Source organism: Dromiciops gliroides, chromosome 1 (genome assembly GCF_019393635.1).
Source record: "Dromiciops gliroides isolate mDroGli1 chromosome 1, mDroGli1.pri, whole genome shotgun sequence".
NCBI classification, from domain to species: domain Eukaryota; kingdom Metazoa; phylum Chordata; class Mammalia; order Microbiotheria; family Microbiotheriidae; genus Dromiciops; species Dromiciops gliroides.
The window spans coordinates 71,414,972-71,434,929 of record NC_057861.1 but is presented as its reverse complement, the minus strand read 5'-3'; the positions used below and the strand labels follow the sequence as shown (position 1 = coordinate 71,434,929).

General features: G+C 41.2%; 1 protein-coding gene across 1 annotated transcript; it reads left to right on the top strand.

The window, feature by feature from the left end:
* Window positions 1-6,544: 6,544 nt before the first annotated feature.
* Window positions 6,545-7,801, top strand: LOC122736932 (V-type proton ATPase subunit d 1-like). The gene has a single exon (XM_043979334.1). The coding sequence runs from the start codon at window positions 6,619-6,621 to the stop codon at window positions 7,678-7,680; it is 1,062 nt and encodes a 353-aa protein (XP_043835269.1). The 5' UTR covers window positions 6,545-6,618; the 3' UTR covers window positions 7,681-7,801.
* Window positions 7,802-19,958: the final 12,157 nt, after the last annotated feature.

Genomic DNA, 19,958 nt, shown 5'->3' with positions numbered 1-19,958 from the left:
TCCACATAAGGACACTGCTCCTGGCATAGGTCTCCCTTTCAATACCCCTAAGTCTGTGATTAGAGCCAGATCATGGATGAAAAAGTTCCCAGTTGGCACCTGTCCTTGTTGTGGGTCTGAAGATGTGAGTCTGGAACCTCTTCTTGTTCTGGTGTGCAGCTTCTTTCTGGGTCTCCATCATCCTGACATGTCTGTCTCCTTATGCTGACTTGAGCTGGAAAAATAACTTACTGCTATTTCTTCTGGATTTCCCCATTGGATTCAGTCTAGTGGATTTTCTAGGTCTGTTTAGAGGAATTTTGTGTATTGCTTCCTGCTACTCTGTCATCTTGGCTCCAACCCCCATACACAATGAATTTTCTTTTTCTTTTTTTTTTCTTTTGTGTGAGGCAATTGGGGTTAAGTGACTTGCCCAGGGTCACACAGCTAGTAAGTGTCAAGTGTCTGAGGCTGGATTTGAACTCAGGTCCTCCTGACTCCAGGGCTGGTACTCTATCCACTGTGCCACCTAGCTGCCCTCCACAATGAATTTTAAAGAGCTGGGATACATGGCACAGAAGGCCAAGGAGTGGGACTCAGAACTGAACAAAAGAAAGGGAAGTGGGCTGAATTGACTTCAGGAAATTGCAAAATCCCTTTAATCACTTTAAGCTTCTCATGAAAGTGAAGGCCTATTTTTTTTTTTTTTGGTGGGACAATGAGGGTTAAGTGACTTGCCCAGGGTCACACAGCTAGTGTCAAGTGTTTGAGGTTTGGATTTGAACTCAGGTCCTCCTGAATCCAGGGCTGGTGCTCTATCCACTATACCACCTACCTGCCCCACGGCCCATCTTTTTGTTTTGTTTTGGGTTTTTTTTGGTGAGGCAATTGGGGTTAAGTGACTTGCCCAGGGTCACACAGCTAGTAAGTGTTAAGTGTCTGAGGTCAGATTTGAACTCAGGTCCTCCCAAATCCAGGGCCGGTACTCTATCCACTGTGCCAATAATAATATTCTATTGGCCTTACTATCAGGCAGCAAAGCAGGAATATGAGAGTCTCTGAAGAAAAATCCATGGTGTGAATAGGCTGTAACACAAAACCAATGAGGAGCTTTGAAGCGCAGGACTAATTGATGTTTAAAAAAAAAGAGGAATTGTATGATAGGAAGAGAAGTTGGTTTGGTAATGTGACAAGGGTGAGGGTTGACAGGTAGAAGCCTAGGATGTTTCAAGGTAGCTAGGTGACACAGTGAATACAGTGCTGGGCCTGGAGTCAGGAAGATTTAAGCTCAAATCCAACCTCAGAAATGTACTACCTGTATGACCTGGGACAAATCACTCAACCCCTTTTTTCCTCAGTTTCCTCAACTGTAAAATAGAAATAAGGTTGTTTTTGGTTGTTGAGGGCCAAATGAGACAGTAAAGCACTTAACACAATCCTTGGAAAATAATGGGCATTAGAGAAATGCTTATTCCCTTCCCTTCCTCTTCTCCCAGAAGTTTCTTGAAGGTGATAAAGTGGTGGGAAGAGGTATAGCAAGCTCCTTTCCTCCCACCCCCAGACAGATTAAGAAAATGGAAGTCTTCATCAAGAAATCCAAGAAAGAAAAATCTGAGTTATTTTTCCAGGCCATGTCATGAGAGAGAGACAAAGATGTCTACAGACACTGGGGACAGAGTCTAGTCAGGAATGGTGAGACAGCATTCTAGCATAGGGAGAGTCTGTGCATCAGAGTAAGAAGAGGTCCCAAATCCAGCACAGGGAACTAAACTTCTGCAGGGTTCAGGGAAAGGTGCAAACTGGCAGATATTTACTCATAATTCAGTTCTGAGTCACAAATCCAGGGTGGACTGAGAAGGGGACCTACATCGAGAGGCAGCATTCCATTGAGGAGCAGTCCCTGGCTCTAGGATGTGTACTGATTAAGGAACAAGTTCAGAAGCAAGCAGTAGCTGTATGCCTCAGATCCTAAAAGTGGAGTCTGGCCTTATTTCTCACTAAGAGCCCAACCTGAAGCCTACATGGGAATAATCAGGGCAGGAATCCCAGAACAAAGAGGAGGCTACAGCTCTGTTACTCTTTAGCAACAGACTATTCTAGCTCTCTGACAGTGGCTGAGTATAGCAGCAGTCTACTAGAACTAAAAATGGGGCAAGGCTATAGGCATGATGCTTGGACTCAAACCCAGGTCAGAAACTTTCAGAGCCTAGACCAGAAGGTCAGGAATACAACTTTGCCTTGTATCATGGCCCTTTTGGGACACTCAGCCAGACACCTCAAGAAAAATAGCAGCAGGACCAGCCCATCATTCTTTACAGTGTGCAGAGCTCCACCCTAACATAAAGTCCAAAAGCAAGAAGTCGGCTAGATGAAAAAGCAAACAAAAGAAGAATCCTACTATAAAAAACTATTATGGTGACAGGAAGCTCAAGACAAACCTAGGAGAGGAGAATGATTCCAAAGCATTTACAACCAAAGGCTAAAACAAAACAAAAACAGCTCGAGTACAAATCTGACTAAAATTGTTGGAAGAGATGAAGCAAGAAATAAGCTTTAAAAAGATTAAATTTTTTAAATTGAATTTTATTTTTTCAATTATCAAGTATTTCCCTGTCAGCTTTTATCCCTTCTCTCCTGCTGAACAGAAAGAAAAACAAAACACTTTTTTTTGTGTGGGGCAATGAAGGTTAAGTGACTTGCCCAGGGTCACACAGCTAGTAAGTGTCAAGTGTCTGAGGCTGGATTTGAACTCAGGTCCTCCTGAATCCAGGGCTGGTGCTTTATCCACTGCACCACCTAGCTGGCCCCAACAAAATAATTTTAACAAACATGCATCATCAGGCAAAACAAATTCCCATATTAGCTATTTCCAAAAACGTATATCTCATTCTGCATATTAAGTCCATTACTTCTCTAGCAGGAAGTGAGTGGCATGTTTTGTTTTCTGTCCTCTGGACTCATGATTTATCATTTCATTGATCAGAATTTTTTTTTTTTGCTTTAAAAAATTCAATTTCATTTTATTTTCAGGTTTAAATTCTCTTCTTTTCTCTGCCTCCTCTCCTACCCATTGAGAAGACAAGAAAAACAAAGCCCATTACAAATATGTATAGTCATACAAAAAAATCCACATTGAAATGTTTTTTATAAATGAACTGAATGCACTGGAGGAAAAAGTGGGAAATGATATTAGTAACTAGCATTTATACAGTGCTTACTATGTTCCAGGCAATATGCTAAGCATTTTACAAGTATTATCTCATTTGACCCTCACAATATCCCTAGGAGGTAGGTGCTATTATTATTCCCATTTTACAGTTGAGGAAACTGAAGAAGGGAGAGGTTAAATGACTTGCCTATGTTTACACAACTACTAAGTGTCTGGGGTTAGATTTGAACTCAGGTCTTCCTAACTCCAGAGCCAGTGTTCTAGTCACTGCACCACCTACCTGTCCACCCCTATCTCCCCCCCCCAAAATGAGAAGTATAGAAGAAATAATTTGAAAAAGAATTAACAGCTTGGCACAAGATGTCCAAATTCTTGTCCAAGAAATAAACCCCCTGGAAATTAAAATGGACCAAATAGAAGCTGATGGATCCACGAAACAACAAAAAATGCTAAAAACAAAGTTAAAAGTCTGGGGGAAAAAAAGAATGTGTAGGATACCTCACAGCAAAAACAAATGACATGGAAATTAGATCAGAGAGGTAATTTAAGACTCATTGGACTACCTGAAATCCTTGACCAAAGAAAGAGGCTAGACACTATATTTCAAGGAATGATAAAAGAAAACTACCCAGATCTTGTAGAACCAAAGGGCAAAATAGAAAGAATCCACCAGTTATCTCTCTTTCTTCTTCTTCTTTTTTTTTTTTTTTTTTGGTGAGGCAATTGGGGTTAAGTGACTTGCCCAGGGTCACACAGCTGGTAAGTGTTAAGTGTCTGAGGTCGGATTTGAACTCAGGTACTCCTGACTCCAGGGCTGGTGCTCTATCCGCTGTGCCACCTAGCTGCCCCAGTTATCTCTCAAAAGAAACCCCAAAATGAAAACTCTCAGGAGCATTATAACCAAAATCAAGAGCTTCCAGGTCAAAGAAAAAAATAAACTAAAAAGAAAGAATTCAAGCACCAAGAAGCCACAGTCAGCCTCACACATGATTTAACATCTACCATTATGAAGCTTGGAATATGATATTACAGAAGGCAAATGATATAGGTTTCCAAGCAAGAGTAATTTACACAGAAAAGTGGAATATAATCCTGGAGGGGGTATGGTTGTGGGGGTATGGGTGGGGTGAATTTTTAATGACATAGAGGACTTCCAAGCATTCCTGATGAAAAGACCAGAACTGTATAGAAATGTAGTTGTGCAAACACAGTAGTCAAGAGAAACATACAAAAATAAATGTGAAGAAACATTTATAAGGGACTAAATAAGGATAAACTTACATTCTAATATAAGGAGATCATCATCATCTCCTATCATCTTGAAAGGTCTGACTAGACAGAGGACCTGGGAGTAGTTTTATTATGGTTTGGAGCCAGGGTGTGGGGGGAGGGGAAGGAAGAGGAAGGTTGGAAGAAAATTTTTCACATGTATACAAGAACAAATGTAGGTTTACACAAACAAGGAAGCAGGGGGGAATGGGTGACACCTGCACTTCATTCTCATCTGAACTAGTAAAAGGACAGGAAAATGCATACACACACAGTGCAATGCAGAAATAGATTTTGTTCAATAGGGAAACAGGAGGAAAAAAGGGGGAAGGGGGGGATAAAAGGAAGAGTAGATTAAGGGAGGGAGTAGTTCTAAGCAAAACAAACCCTAAGAATCTACCCAAATATTTATAGCAGTTCTTTTTACAGTGGAAAAGTACTGGAAATCAAAGATGTGTCCACCAATTAGGCTGCAAAAGTGCTGGTATATAAATATGATGAAATAGTATTGTGCTATAAGAGATGATAAAGGAGGTGTTTTTTGTGAAACCTGTAAGAGGCAGCTAGGTGATACAGTGGATAGATAGATCCCTGGGCCTGGAATCAGGAAAACCTAAGTTCAAATCGAGCCTCAGACACTAACTTTGTGGCCCTGGGCAAGTCACAACCTCTGTCTGCCCAAGTTTCCTCAACTGTAAAATAATATCATTGAACTTATAGGATCAAATGAAATGTTATTTGTAAAGTGCTTAGCAGAGTTCCCGAGACCTAGTAGGCACTTAATACATGTTTATTTATTCCCTCCCTTATATGAACTGAAGCAGAATGAAGCAAGCAGAACCAGCAGGAAGACAATTGATACAATAACGAATATGTACATATTGTGACAAGTAAAACCTCATGTGTGGTCTCCTTATTCCATGTGTAGGGAAAACTAGCTAGGGTTTATTTATAAATTAGAAGCTTTAGCACTAGGTTTTGTTGTTGTTTTGGTTTGGTTTTTTGGCCAAAAAGCATTTATTAAAGAGAGTAAAGAGAGAACATGTGGAGTTCAGAAAGTTAAGAAACCTATCTACCCTAGAGGAGAGATAAGAGTTCAACTTGGCCTGGTTCTTCTCCCAAGTCTTCCTCCAAGAGGCTGTTAGAGACAGGAACTGAGAGAGGAAGATCTTCCTGCTACCTGGAAGAGGCAGTCCTTACACAGTGCTTCAAGCTAACTGGCTAGCATCACCCAAATCTATTGGTTCACTGGACTTGAGGGTGGTCTCTCCGTGAGTTCAAGATCCTCAGCTTCTGAGAACAATACTCTCTTGAGGGCCAGCCAGGTGTAGTTTCTTCCTTCCTTCCTTTCTTTCTTTCTTTCTTTCTTTCTTTCTTTCTTTCTTTCTTTCTTTCTTTCTTTCTTTCTTTCTTTCTTTCTTTCTGCAGGGCAGTGAGGGTTAAGTGACTTGCCCAGGGTCACACAGCAATTAAGTGTCAAGTGTCTGAGGCCGGATTTGAACTCAGTTCCTCCTGACTCCAGGGCAGGTGCTTTATCTACTGCACCACCTAGCTGCCCCCAGGTGCAGTTTCAATTGAATTAACTTGGGGTCAGCTAGGTGGCAGTGGATAAAGCACGGCCCTGGAGTCAGGAGAAACTGAGTTCAAATCCGGCCTCAGACACTTGACACTTACTTGCTGTGTGACCCTGGGCAAGTCACTTAACCCTCACTGCCCCACAAAAACAAAACAAAATGAAACAAAATCAATTGAATTAACTTTAAGTGGGTTAAATAGCGAAGTCTATCATTCTGTCAATCAAATCAATCCCAGCTAGGGCCTTTGGGAGTTGGCAAAGCCCATAAGTCCATTATTTTCTTACAACATATACACATATACACACACATTATCTATCTATCTACCTACCTATCTATCTATCTATCTATCTATCTATCTATCTATCTATCTATCTATCTATCTATCTATGGTTAAGGCAACTTTGAAAGACTTAGTGGGGCAGCTTTGTGACGCAAGTGGATAGAGAGTTCAAATGTGACCACAGACATTTACTAGCTGTGTGACCCTGGGCAACCCTGGATTGCGTCAAAAAAACCCCAACCCCAACACCTTCGAACCTCTGGCCCTAGCAACGGGTCACGAGATCCGTGGGGGCAGCGTCTTGACAACCTCCGCCCGGCTGCTGCTGCCGGGCTGTCGCGGTGATGTCCCTGTTGAATTTCCCAGAGCTCTGCTTCAACGTGGATAACGGCTACTTGGACGGGTTGGTTCGGGGCTTCAAGGCCGGGGTGCTGAAATTGGCAGATTACCGCCACCTGGAGCAGTGTGAGACGCTGGAGGATATAAAACTCCACCTCCAGACCACTGACTACGGAAACTTCCTGGCGAATGAGATATCGCCACTAACGGTGTCACTCCTTGATGACAAACTCAAGGAGAAGATGGTGGCCGAGTTCCGCCACCTGAGGAGTCAGGCCTACGAACCGCTGGCCAGCTTCCTGGACTTCATTACCTACAGCTACATGATCGACAATGTCATCCTCCTCATAACAGGCACCTTGCACCGTCGAAGCGTCGCTGAGCTTGTTCATAAATGCCACCCATTAGGCAGCTTTGAGCAGATGGAGGCCGTAAGCATCGCTCAGACGCCAGAAGAATTATATAACGCTATCTTGGTGGACACCCCACTCTATTCGTTCTTCCAAGACTGCATCTCTAAGGAGGACCTGGAGCAGATGAACATTGAGATCATTCGAAACACACTGTACAAAGCCTACCTAGAGGCTTTCTACAAGTTTTGTGCCTCACTGGGGGGCACCACAGCGGATGCCATGTGTCCTATCCTGGAGTTTGAGGCTGATCGCAGAGCCTTCATCATCACCATCAACTCATTTGGCACTGAACTCACCAAGGAGGACCGGGCCAAGCTGTTCCCACATTGCGGGAAGCTCTACCCTGAGGGTTTGTCATTGCTGGCCCAGGCTGATGACTACAAGGAGGTCAAAACCGTGGCTGATTACTACCTGCAATATAAAGTGCTCTTTGAAGGGGCTGGTGGCAATCCTGGAGATAAGACTTTGGAGGACCGATTCTTTGAGCGTGAGGTGAAACTGAACAAAATGACCTTCCTCAACCACTTCCACTTTGGCATCTTCTATGCCTTTGTGAAGCTCAAGGAGCAGGAGTGCCGGAACGTAGTGTGGATTGCCGAGTGCATCGCTCAGCGCAACAGGACCAAGATCCGCAACTATATCCCCATCTTCTAACTCCCTCCTCTGTTCCCCTGTTTCCTACCCTTTGACCAAGACTCCAAGAGGCCCCCTGGGCACAGAAAGTGCTCCTTATGTGCCAGGGGTAGTGTGCATATGTGTATTTGTAGTGATCACTCTTTTAGCCTGTTCCATATGCACTTGATATTGATGAAGCAGGGCTCCCTCTCCTTCCCTCCATTCCCCAACCTCTGGAGCAGTGTCTAGGCTAGAGTGTGGGAATCTAAGATCCTAGTATCAGAGCTGAGCCCTCCCCTCCCCTCCCCACAAGTAGCCTCTGTAACTTCTGTGTTGTTAAAAACCCTTTCCCCCCTTAAAAAAAACCACAACCCTTGGGGGCAGCTAAGTGGTGCAGTGGATGAAGCACCAGCCCTGGATTCAGAAGGACCTGAGTTCAAATCTGGTCTCAGACACTTGACACTGGTTAGCTGTGTGACCCTGGGCAAGTCACTTAACCCTCATTACCCTGCCCCCCCAAAAAATAATAAAATAAAAACAAAACAAAACCCATTTCCCCAAGAAAGATGAATACAGGGTTACCCCTGTCTTGATGTTTTTCAGCTATTAAAGGCATCTGAGAAGCATTCTGAAGTCATTTTGATATTCCTTCAAGATCTTGTGGGATTGCCCTAGTTTACCCAGCTCTTAGCAGCTTTTTCTCAGTTGCCCCAGGGTCCTATTCCCAGTGTATGGGCAAGGGAGTACCCCAACTAGTCCTTCTTTTCTCCAATATACACCCATGCATACACACACACACACACACACACACAAACACACACACAGAGTCTTCCCCCACCAGCACAAGGCAGCAGGGCTCTAGCTCTAGAAGCTAAGGAGCCTTTGCTCTCCTTATCACCCTTAACCAGGAGACTTTGGTACAGAAGTCAAGGAACTGTGCATAACCTTTTCTACCAACTGGAGTATCTCTCTTCTCTCAAACTCACCTTAAGTTTTTGTGTTTCTCCTGACAATAAAACTGCCCTTAACCCTTGAAGATTTACAAAGTGCTTTCTTCATGGCAACTCTAGAAATTGGTAGTATGAGTTCTATCCCTGTTTTACAAATGAAGAAACTGAAGCTCAGCTGAAATGACGAGCCCAGAGTCAAACAGCTGCTATTTGTCAGAACTAGTACTCGAATCCCTAGATCTTTTTTGTGAAAAAATTGACTGAATCCCTGGACCTCAGTTTCCTTATTTGTAAAATGAAGGGGTTGAACTAGATGGTCACTAAGGTTCCCTATGGGAAAGGGATCTTCTTCATTCATGAAAAACAAAAATTAAACAAGGTTATTTTCCTTTAGAGAGGATTGTTAGTTGGGTAGAGTTAGGACTAAATGATCTGACATCTCTTCCAATAAAGATTATGATTTTCTCATAAGACAGTTGCCCAAAGCCACTTACTTTTTTAATGCCCTGTTTTCTTTTTTATTAACTGAGGATTTTTTTCCTAGTGTAAAAGCTAATCTTTCTCAAACACCTTCTAGTTTCTGTCTCCAACTAAAGCTGCTATCTCCACTATCAAAGGAAGGAGGAAAGATCATAGCTTCATCAGGAAAGAGCAGAGGTTTAGTTTCTGTCAAATGAGGGAGGGGATTAAACAAAATGATTTACAAATTTCCTTCCATCTCTAGAAATTTCATGAGCAAATAAATAGCCAGAAGTGGGTTAAGAGCTAGAAATGGTATTAGAGAGAGGGAAGGTAGGGGCACCTGAGAACTAGGGACAGTAGAAATCTGGATTGGAAAGCTACACAACTAAGAGTAAAGACCAGGAATCCTGAATTAACTATTTTTTTTTTTGCAGGTCAATGAGGGTTAAGTGACTTGCCCAGGGTCACACAGCTAGTATCAAGTGTCTGAGGTCAAATTTGAACTCAGGTCCTCCTGAATCCAGGGCTGGTGCTTTATCCACTGCGCCACCTAGTTGCCTGGATTAACTATTTTTAAGGTTTTCTTATATTAGAAGGAGGTTAGGAGGGGCAGCTAGATGGCACAGTGGTTAAAGCACTTGCACTGGATTCAGGAGTACCTGAGTTCAAATCTGACCTCAGACACTTGACACTAGCTGTGTGACACTGGGCAAGTCACTTAACCCTCATTGCCCTGCAAAAAAAACAAAAACAAAAACCCGAACAGAAGGAGGTTAGGTGTACAAAAAGGGGCTCGCTCAACAAAGCCTTTTTTCTGACCTAAGTATTAATTCTTATCAAAGGAAATTTTATCTGATTGATGGACAGAATGCTTGACTAGTAATAAATCTCCCTTAGAAAAATGGGAATAATGGTTAGAAATTTCTTCAAGATTCCGGAAATATCTAGTTAAATCTTTTGAAGGGTGAAATAAAAATGAGAGAGAAATATACAGTTTAAAGAGAATATCCAGGGGCAGCTAGGTGACACAGTGGATAGAGCACCAGCCCTGGAGTCAGGAGGACCTGAGTTCAAATCCGACCTCAGACACTTGACACTAGCTGTGTGACCCTAGGCAAGTCACTTAACCCCAATTGCCTCACCAAAAAAAGAAAAAAAATTAATTAAAGAGAATATCCAAATGATTTTTAAGTTTCATTATGTATGGAACCCCGTTGCCTTCTGCAAACCCATTGTAGGACAATCGATGAACAAATATTTATTGTGTAACTGAGAATATGAATTTGCATAATAAATTCAAAAGAGGGTCCTTCACTTCCAAAAGAACTTACAAATAATATTCCTTTAGATTTCTAGGTCCACTTTTCTAGCCATCATCTACTGCTTAACTAAAGATATCAACTACCTTTGAAGTTAGAAGATCTAGGGATTCGAGTACTAGTTCTGACAAATAGCAGCTGTTTGACTCTGGGCTCGTCATTTCAGCTGAGCCTGTTTCCTCATTTGTAAAACAGGGATAGAACTCATACCACCAATTTTGAGAGTTGCCGTGAAGAAAGCACTTTGTAAATCTTCAAGGGTTAAGGACAGAGATGGCACCTGGGATTTCATTGGGTTAAGTCTAGTGGTGGGGAAAGTCCCTCTCAGTGCAGGTACATTGCCTAGGACAAGGAGAGGTTCCAGGTCTTGCTCATAGTCACTCAGTCATCAGGTATCAGAAGATAGGTCTTAAACCCATTTGACTTCAAAGGTAGTTCTCTACTACAGAAGTGGAAGTTAGCAGCTAACACAAACTACACCTGCCTTTTCTTTAGCTCCTTTCCATGAGGTCTAGGTACTAGGCCATTAACACCTTCATTTGGTTTCCTTCAGCAGATCAAAGGATGCACGTTAACATTGTTCTTACTTCCAGCCTGAAAGTGACTGGAGAAAGATCAACAAGCCAAGGCACTAACTCATGCTGTATACTAAAATGAAGAAAAATAGCATTTGAATGTCAAGGGAAATGCAAGCTTAAACAAATCTAAGGCTGAAGGGACAGGCCATGGACAAAAACATCTCAAGCCAAAACTGAGCAGGAAAGGTTGCAGTAAGAGGGTCAAGTTGGAATGAGGGAGGGAGAGAAATTCTATCTTCTCCCCTTCTGCTGTCTTCTCCTCTGAGCCACAGCGGCTGGCCTGGAAGGACCACACACAGCTCATCTGTCTCTGAAACAATCAGCACTTTGATGGCTGCTGCTGTTAAGTTAATAGATGCACACACTTGGTCACTGGTATGAGACTGAGCCCTTGGGGAGGAGGGGTGTTAGGACTCCTCTGGCTCTCAAGGAACCCAAATATTATACCGATCTCATGAAATTAGTTATCAAAAGCAATTAACCAGTTTGTGGATTAACAAGGGAAAAACATTGTATTCACCCAGCCCTGTGATGAAGAACACCCAAAACTATGTGTAAGGGAGAGCCAGCCCAGGGCTGTCATCTGCTCCTATATTCTACTAGAGGGGAAAAGGTGAAATAAATCCAGCTGCAGTATTGGTGTGGGAAAAAATGCTGGATTTGCAGCCAGAAGCCCTAGGTTCAAATCCCTTCTCTGCTGTTTACTAACTGGGTGAATGACCCTGGGTAAGTCACTTTAATGTCTCTCTGGGAGTCAGTTTCTACATCTTTAAAATGAGGCCTTTGAACTAAATAACCTTTCTGGTTGTGGCTTTAACTACTATGATAATCCAAGGCTTTAGTGTCTTTTTTATTACTAGCTAGCATTTCTTTAGTGCTTTAAGGCTTCTAATTTTATCCTCATAACAACCTTGGGAGGTGAGTACTGTAAGAAAATTATTACCAGGGCCCCCCGTGCTGAGATAGCCTGGCTGACCTTTGATTTAAGGTCAACCCTGTGTCAGGAAGTTATCTCACAAAGCCTTGTTCCGGCTGGAGGATATGAACTTTGACCTCAGCACGTTCTATTCATGGACCGCCTTCAAGTCATGTCATCAATGGACTTGAATGCTACCAGCCAATTAGCTTGGAGCTGTGTGTAGGGACCACCTGTCTTCCAGACCCTCAGGGAGCATCTGCTCTAACAGGCACTGGAACTTCCTCTTGGTGACCTGGGACTGGCAGGTGAAGGCAGCTTTTTTCTCCTCTCTCTCCTGTAGATCCTAGCTAGGCTTTCCTATATTTCTGAACTCCACATGTTCTCTCTTTGCTCTTTAATAAATGCTTAATGCCCCAAAACTGGTGCTAAAGCTTCTAATTTATAAGTAAACCCTAGCTAGCTTTCCCTATACTGGGGACAGAGATAGATCATCATACATTAAATTTTACTCATCACAGAGACTTAGAAACTCTGATTGATATAATAACGAAGGATGATTCCAGAGAAGTCATGATGAAACATGCTACCCACTTCCTGAGAGAGAAGTGAAAGACAGTGCAGAGACATTTTTCTGAACATAGCCAATGTAGGATTTTTGCATTTGTTTGACAAGAGGTCAGCAGACACCTAAGGGCAATAGGAAATGGGCCACCAGTAAAGTCAGTACAAGTACTCAGTAGCTCCCCAGTATGACTAGAGACAGGTCAGGGAAATATGCTGTGCAGTGCTCTGGGTATAGAAGCAGCAAGAGCAGAGGACTTCCTCAAAAAAGCTTGTAGGTGGTGCAAAAGCCCCCAACTAGGAACTTTGGAAGTCCTAGGGAGAAAGGCAGCAACCAGAATGGTGCTTTGATACCCAGGGCCAGGGCCTCTGAGGTCCCTTGATGCTCTGTCCTGATAAGCTGGAGAGGGTCCTAAAGACCCATTACTCTGAAATTCAGAGCAATAGAGGAGCTTAATACTGTGAGGTAGAGATCCAAGCAGGAACCCAGAGGTTCCAGAATGAGGTCAAGCAGGGCCTACCTGCCCCCTCAAAAGCACAGAGAAAAGTGGGAGCCGTGCCCTGGCACAAAGCCCCAGTTCAAGAGCTAAAGTTGAAGAGTAATAAATCAAAACACAGTTTAAAAATGTCAGAAATCAAGAGGTCTCTCAAAAGATTCTTGCAAGCAGAGACTCAAGGGGAAAAATAATTTCCCACAAGAATTCCACGAATACCTAGAAGAAATGAAATGGAAGCTCTGGGGGAAAGAAATGGAAGAATAAACAACTTTGAAGACAAAGTGTTAAATCTTAGTCAAGTAACAGACTCCGAAAACTTGCTCTTGTTCTTGTTCAGTCATGTCTCTTCATGACCCCATTTGGGGTTTTCTTGGGAAAGATACTGCAGTAGTTTGTCATTTCCTTCTCCAGCTCATTTTACAGATGAGGAACTGAAGCAGACAGGGTTAAATGACTTGCCCAGGGTTACACAGCCAGTAAGTGTTGAAGGTCAGATTTGAAATCAGGAAGAGGAGTCTTCGTGATTACAGGCCTGGCACCTAGGTGTCTGAAAATTAGAATAAACAAAACAGAAATCAACTTTTTGAGGGACCAAAATTTTTAGAATCAAAAGATTAAAAAAAGGAGAAAATATAAGAACCACTGGATCTCCTGAAAACCAGGTTCACAAAAAAGCTAAGATACCATATTTCAAGAAACTATAAACAAAAGCTATCCAGATTTAATAGAACAAGAAATCAAAGTGAAGATAGAAGAATCAACCACCTCCTGAAGAGGATCCCAAAAGGAAAAGTCTCAGAAAAGTCATGGCCAAGATCCACAAAACACAAAAACAAAAATACTGTAAGCCTACAGAGAGAAGCAGTTCAAGTTTTAAGCAACCACAATCAGCTTCTTCTCTTTAATTTTTTTTATTTAGAATTTTATTTTTTCCCCAAATTACATGTAAAAAACAATTTTTAACTTTGTTTTTTTTTGTTTTATGATTGATTGATTTGCAATTATTTGCCCCACCTTACATGTAAAAACAAATTGTAACATCGAATTTTTTTTGTGAGGCAATTGGGGTTAAGTGACTTGCCCAAGGTCACACAGCTAGTTAAGTGTCAAGTATCTGAGGCCAGATTTGAACTCAGGTCCTCCTGAATCCAGGGCTGGTGCTCTATCCACTGTACCACCTAGTTGCCCCCCCCATAACATCAATTTTTAAAACTGTTCCAAATTCTGTTCCTCACTCCCTACTCCCCCTTAAGAACTCAAGCCATTCAGTATAAGTTATACACATGTAGTCATGCAAAACATAGCAGACAAAAAACTTTAGAAAAAGGAACTAACAGAAAAAAATTATGCTTCAATCTGTATTCAGATACCAACAGTTCTTGCTCTGTAGATGGACTGTATTTTTCATAAGTCCTTCAGAGTTGTCTTGGATCATTGTACTGCTGAAAATAACCAAATCGTTTACAGCAGATCATCTTATAATATTGCTGTCATTTTGTATACAGTACATTTCACTTTGCATCAGCTCATGTAAGTCTTTCCAGGATTTTCCAATAGCATCCTGCTCATCATTTCTTTTTTTCTTTTCTTTTCTTTTTTTTTTTAGTTTTCAACATATGTTTTTATAAGATTTCTAGTTTGAAATTTTTCTCCCTCCCTCCCCTCTTCCTCACCTCCCCAAGACAGCAAGTATGTAAGTACAATAATATTAAACATATCTTTACATTAGTCTTGCTGTGAAAGAAGGATCAGAGCAAAAAGGAAAAACCTCAAAAAAGAAAAACAGCACCAAAAACAAGAGAAATCGTATAGTTCAATCTGCACCCATATTCCACAGTTCTTTTTATTTTCTAGATTTGTAGAGCATTTTTCATCATGAGTCCTTTGGAACTATCTTGTACCATTGTATTTCTGAGAAGAATCAAGCCTAGCACAGCTGATCAACACATAATGTTGATGATACTGTGTACAATGTTCTCCTGGTTCTGCTCATCTCACTCATCAGTTCATGCAAGTCCTTCTAGGTTTCACTGAAATCCACCTACTCATCATTTCTTACAGCACAATAGTATTCCATTACATTCATATACCACAATTTGTTCAGCCATTCCCCAATTGATGGGCAACTCCTCAATTTTCCCTTTTTAAAATTATCTCTTTGGGGGGCAGCTAGATGGCACAGTGGTTAAAGCACTGGCCCTGGATTCAGGAGTCCCTGAGTTCGGATCCGGCCTCAGACACTTGACACTTACTAGCTATGTGACCCTGGGCAAGTCACTTAACCCCCATTGCCTGCAAAAAAAAAATTATCTCTTTGGGAAAAAGACCTAATAGTGGTTTTTGTTTTTGTTTTAGCTTTAGTGGGGCAATGAGGGCTAAGTGACTTGCCCAGGGTCACACAGCTAGTAAGTGTCAAGTGTCTGAGGCCAGATTTGAACTCAGGTACTCCTGAATCCAGGGCCGGTGCTTTATCCACTGCGCCACCTAGCTGCCCCCCCAACAGCGGTATTGCTGGGTCAAAGGGTATGCACAGCTTTATAGCTCTTTGGGCATAATTCCAAATTGCTCTCCAGAATGGTTGGGTCAGTTCATAGCTCCACCAACAATGCATTAGTGCTTCTCCAACATTTATTATTTTCCTTTTTTGTCATATTAGACAATTACTTTAGTAATGTAGTGTTTGATAAACCCAAAGACTCAAGCTTTTGGGATAGGAACTCAATATTTGACCAAAACTGCTGGGAAAACTGGAAGAGAGTATGGCAGAAACTAGGCATAGACCAACATCTTACACCTTATACTAAAATAAGGTCAAAATGGGTACATAATTTAGACATAAAAGGTGATACCATAGTTTACCTATGGAGAGGAAGGAATAGTTTACCTCTCAGATCTTTGGAAAGGAGAACAGTTTATGACCAAACAAGAGATAAGAGAATATTATGAAATGCAAAGTGGATGATTTTGATTACATTAAACTAAAAAGGTTTTGTATAAACAGAAGCAATGCATCCAAAATTAGAAGGGAGGAAGAAAGCTGAGAAACAATTTTTATAGCCAGTACTTCTGATAAAGGCCTCATTTCTAAAATATATAGGGAACTAAATCAAATTTATAAGAATCCAAGTCATTCCTCAATTGAGAAATGGTCAAAGGATATGAGCAAAGGGGCAGCTAGGTGGCGCAGTGGATAGAGCACCGGCCCTGGAGTCAGGAGTACCTGAGTTCAAATCCGGCCTTAGACACTTAACACTTACTAGCTGTGTGACCCTGGGCAAGTCACTTAACCCCAATTGCCTCACTAAAAAAAAAAGATATGAGCAAGCAGTTTTCTGATGAAGAAATCAAAGCTATCTATTGCCATATGAAAAAATGCTCTAAATCACTATTGATTAGAGAAATACAAATTAAAACAACTCTGAGGTACCACCTCACACCTATCAGATTGGCTAATATGACAAAAAAGGAAAATAATAAATGTTGGAGAAGTTGTGGAAAAAATGGAGCACTAATGCATCATTGGTGGAGCTATGAACTGATCCAACCATTCTGGAGAGCAATTTGGAATTATGCCCAAAGGGCTATAAAGCTGAGCATACCCTTTGACCCAGCAATACCACTATTAGGTCTTTTCCCCAAAGAGATCATTAAAAAAGGGAAAAGGACCCATATGTACAAAAGTATTTATAGCTGCTGTTTTTGTGGTAGCAAGGAATTGGAAATTGAGGGACTGCCCATCAATTGGGGAATGGCTCAACAAGTTGTGGTATATGAACGCAATGGAATACTATCATACTGTAAGAAATGATGAGCAGGTGAATTTCAGAGAAACATGGAAGGACTTGCACGAACTGATGAGGAGTGAGATGAGCAGAACCAGGAGAACATTGTACACAATATCATCAACGTTATGTGTTGATCAACTGTGATAGACTTGATTCTTCTCAGCAATACAATGGTCCAAGATAGTTCTAAAGGACTCATGATGGAAAATGATCTCCAAATCCAGAGAAAAAAAAAAAGAACTGTGGAACATGGATGCAGATTGAACCGTACTATTTATCTTGTTTTTGTGCTGTTGTTTTTCTTTTTTGAGGTTTTTCCTTTTTGCTCTGATTCTTCTTTCACAGCAAGACTAATGTAGAGATATGGGCTTTTTTTGGGGGGGGGGTTGTTTGTTTTATGTTTTTGTGTGGAGCATTTAGGGTTAAGTGACTTGCCCAGGATCACACAGCTAGTAAATGTCAAGTGTCTGAGGCCAGATTTGAAATCAGGTCCTCCTGACTTCAGAGCCAGTGTTCTATCCACTGTGCCACTTAGCTGCCCCCCTAGAGATATGTTTAATGTTATTGTACATATATAACCTATATCAGATTACTTGCTGTCTTGGGGAGGGAGAAAAATTTGAAACTAGAAATCTTATAAAAACAAATGTTGAAAACTATAAATAAATAAATATGATAAAAAACAACAACCAAAAAGTGTTTTGCTTCTGACTGCTTCCTCTCCCAATCTTCCCTCCCTTCTATAACACCCCCTTTCCCCTTCTGCTCCTACTTTTATATAGGGTAAGATATATTAATATATCCAATTGAGTGTGTATGTTATTCCTGCTTTGAGCCAATTCTGATGAGAGTAAGGTTCACTCACTCCCCAGCAACCTCCCTCATCATCCCCTCCACTGTATAAGCTTTTTCTTGTTTCTTTTATGTGAGATATTTTACCCCATCCCACCTCTCCCTTTCCCTTTATCCCAGTGCATTCTTCTCACCCTTTAATTTTATTTTATTTTTCCTTTCTTTCTTTCTTTCTTTTTTTGGCGGGGCAATGAGGGTCAAGTGACTTGCCCAGGGTCACACAGCTAGTAAGCATCAAGTGTCTGAGGCCGGATTTGAACTCAGGTCCTCCTGAATCCAGGGTTGATGCTCTATCCACTGTACCACCTAGCTGCCCCCTAATTTTATTTTTTAAAAGATATCACCCAGGGGGCAGCTAGATGGCACAGTGGTTAAAGCACCGGCCCAGGATTCAGGAGGATCTGAGTTCAAATTCGGCCTCAGACACTTGACACTTACTAGCTGTGTGACCATGGGCAAGTCACTTAACCCCCATTGCCTAAAAAAAAAAAAAAAAGATATCACCCATTCATATTCAACTCACATTTGTGCCCTCTGTCTAAATATACTCCATCTAGCTGCCCTAATAATGAGAAAGTTCTTATGAGTTAACAGTATTATCTTCCCATATAGGAATGTAAACAGTTTAACCTTTTATTATCCCTTATGATTTCTTTTTCTTGTTTACCTTTTTATGCTTCTCTTGGGTCTTATATTTGAAAGTCAAATTTTCTATTTAGCTCAGGTCTTTTCATCAAGAATGTCTGAAAGTCCTCTCTTTCATTGAATTCCCATTTTCCCCTGAAAGATTATATTCCGTTTTGCTGGGTAGGTGATTCTTAGTTGTAATTCCAGTTCCTTTGCCCTCTGGAATATCATATTACAAGTCCTCTGATCCTTTAATGTAGTAGCTGCTAGTTCTTGTGTCATCCTGACTGTGGCTCCACTATACTTGAATTATTTCTTTCTGGCTGCTTGCAATATTTTCTCCTTGACTTGAGAGCTCTGGAATTTGGCTATAATATTCCTGGGGGCTTTCATTTTAGGATCTCTTTCAGAAGATGATTGGTGGATTCTTTTGATTTCTATTTTACCTTCTGGTTCTAGAATATCAGGGCAATTTCCCCAGACAATTTTTTGGAAGATGATGCTCTTTTTTTGATCATGGCTTTCAGGTAGTCCAATAATTTTCAAATGATCTCTCCTGGATCTATTTTCCAATTCAGTTGTTTTTCCAATGAGATATTTCACATTGCCTTCTATTTTTTCATTCTTTTGGTTTTGCTTTATTATTTCTTGATTTCTCATAAAGTCATTAACTTCCATTTGCACAATCCTAATTTTTAAGGAATTTTTTTCTTTTTTTTTCAGGGTATGAAGGATTTTATTTGGAAATTCTTGAGTGTCATGGTTTGAGACCATACATGCAGACTCAACCAATATGATTTAAAGAGACAGAAAACTAAACTCATTACTCAATCATTCTATACAGAATAGTTAAGGAATTATTTTCTTTAGAGAGCTTTTGTACCTCCTTTTCCATTTGGCCAATTCTGCTTTTCAAAGCATTCTTTTCCTCATTGGCTTTTTGTACTTCTCTTACCATTTGGCCCTGTCTGTTTTTCAAGGTGTCATTTTCTTAAGTATTTTTTTTATGTCTCCTTTACCAAGCTCTTGACTTTTTTTTTCATGATTTTCATGCATCACTTTCATTTCTCTTCCCATTTTTCCTCTGCCTCTCTTACTTTATTTTCAAAGTTCTTTTTGAGCCTTCTATGGCCTGAGACCAATTTATATTTTTCTTGGAAGCTTTGTATGTAGGAGCTTTGAATTTATTATCTTCTTCTGATGTTGTATTTTCATCTTCCTTGTTGGTCAGCATTTTTCTCTGTTCGCTCATTTTCCCAGCCTATTTCTTGACTTTTACCTCTTTGTTAAAGTTGGGTACTACTTCCAGGGTAGAAGGCCCACTGTCCCAAGCTTCAAGGAGTTTGAGCAGCTGTTCTCCAAGAAACTTCTAGGGATTTGTAAGTTTTTATTTCTTCTAAGGTGGTATGATTTAAGGAGAGGTATGTTCACCACTCTCCTAGCCTGTGCTCTTGTCTGCAAGCAACCACAGGCCTGCTTTTCTGCCCTGGAACTATGAACAGTCCCCCTCCACTATGGCTGCAAGCTCAAGTGTTCTTGTGCTCCTCCCCAGCCTGGGACTGCCACCCAAGACTGTGACCTATGTGAGAACATAATGGGATTTGGTAGATGCCCAGGGGCCCCACCTGAAGATTGATTTGGAATTGATTGAATTGGATAGGACTGACTGAGAACCTATTTAAGGTTGATTAAATCGAGACCACACCTGGCTGGCCCCGAGTGGGGTGTTGTTCTCAGTGGCCGTGGACTATGACATCAACACGAGAC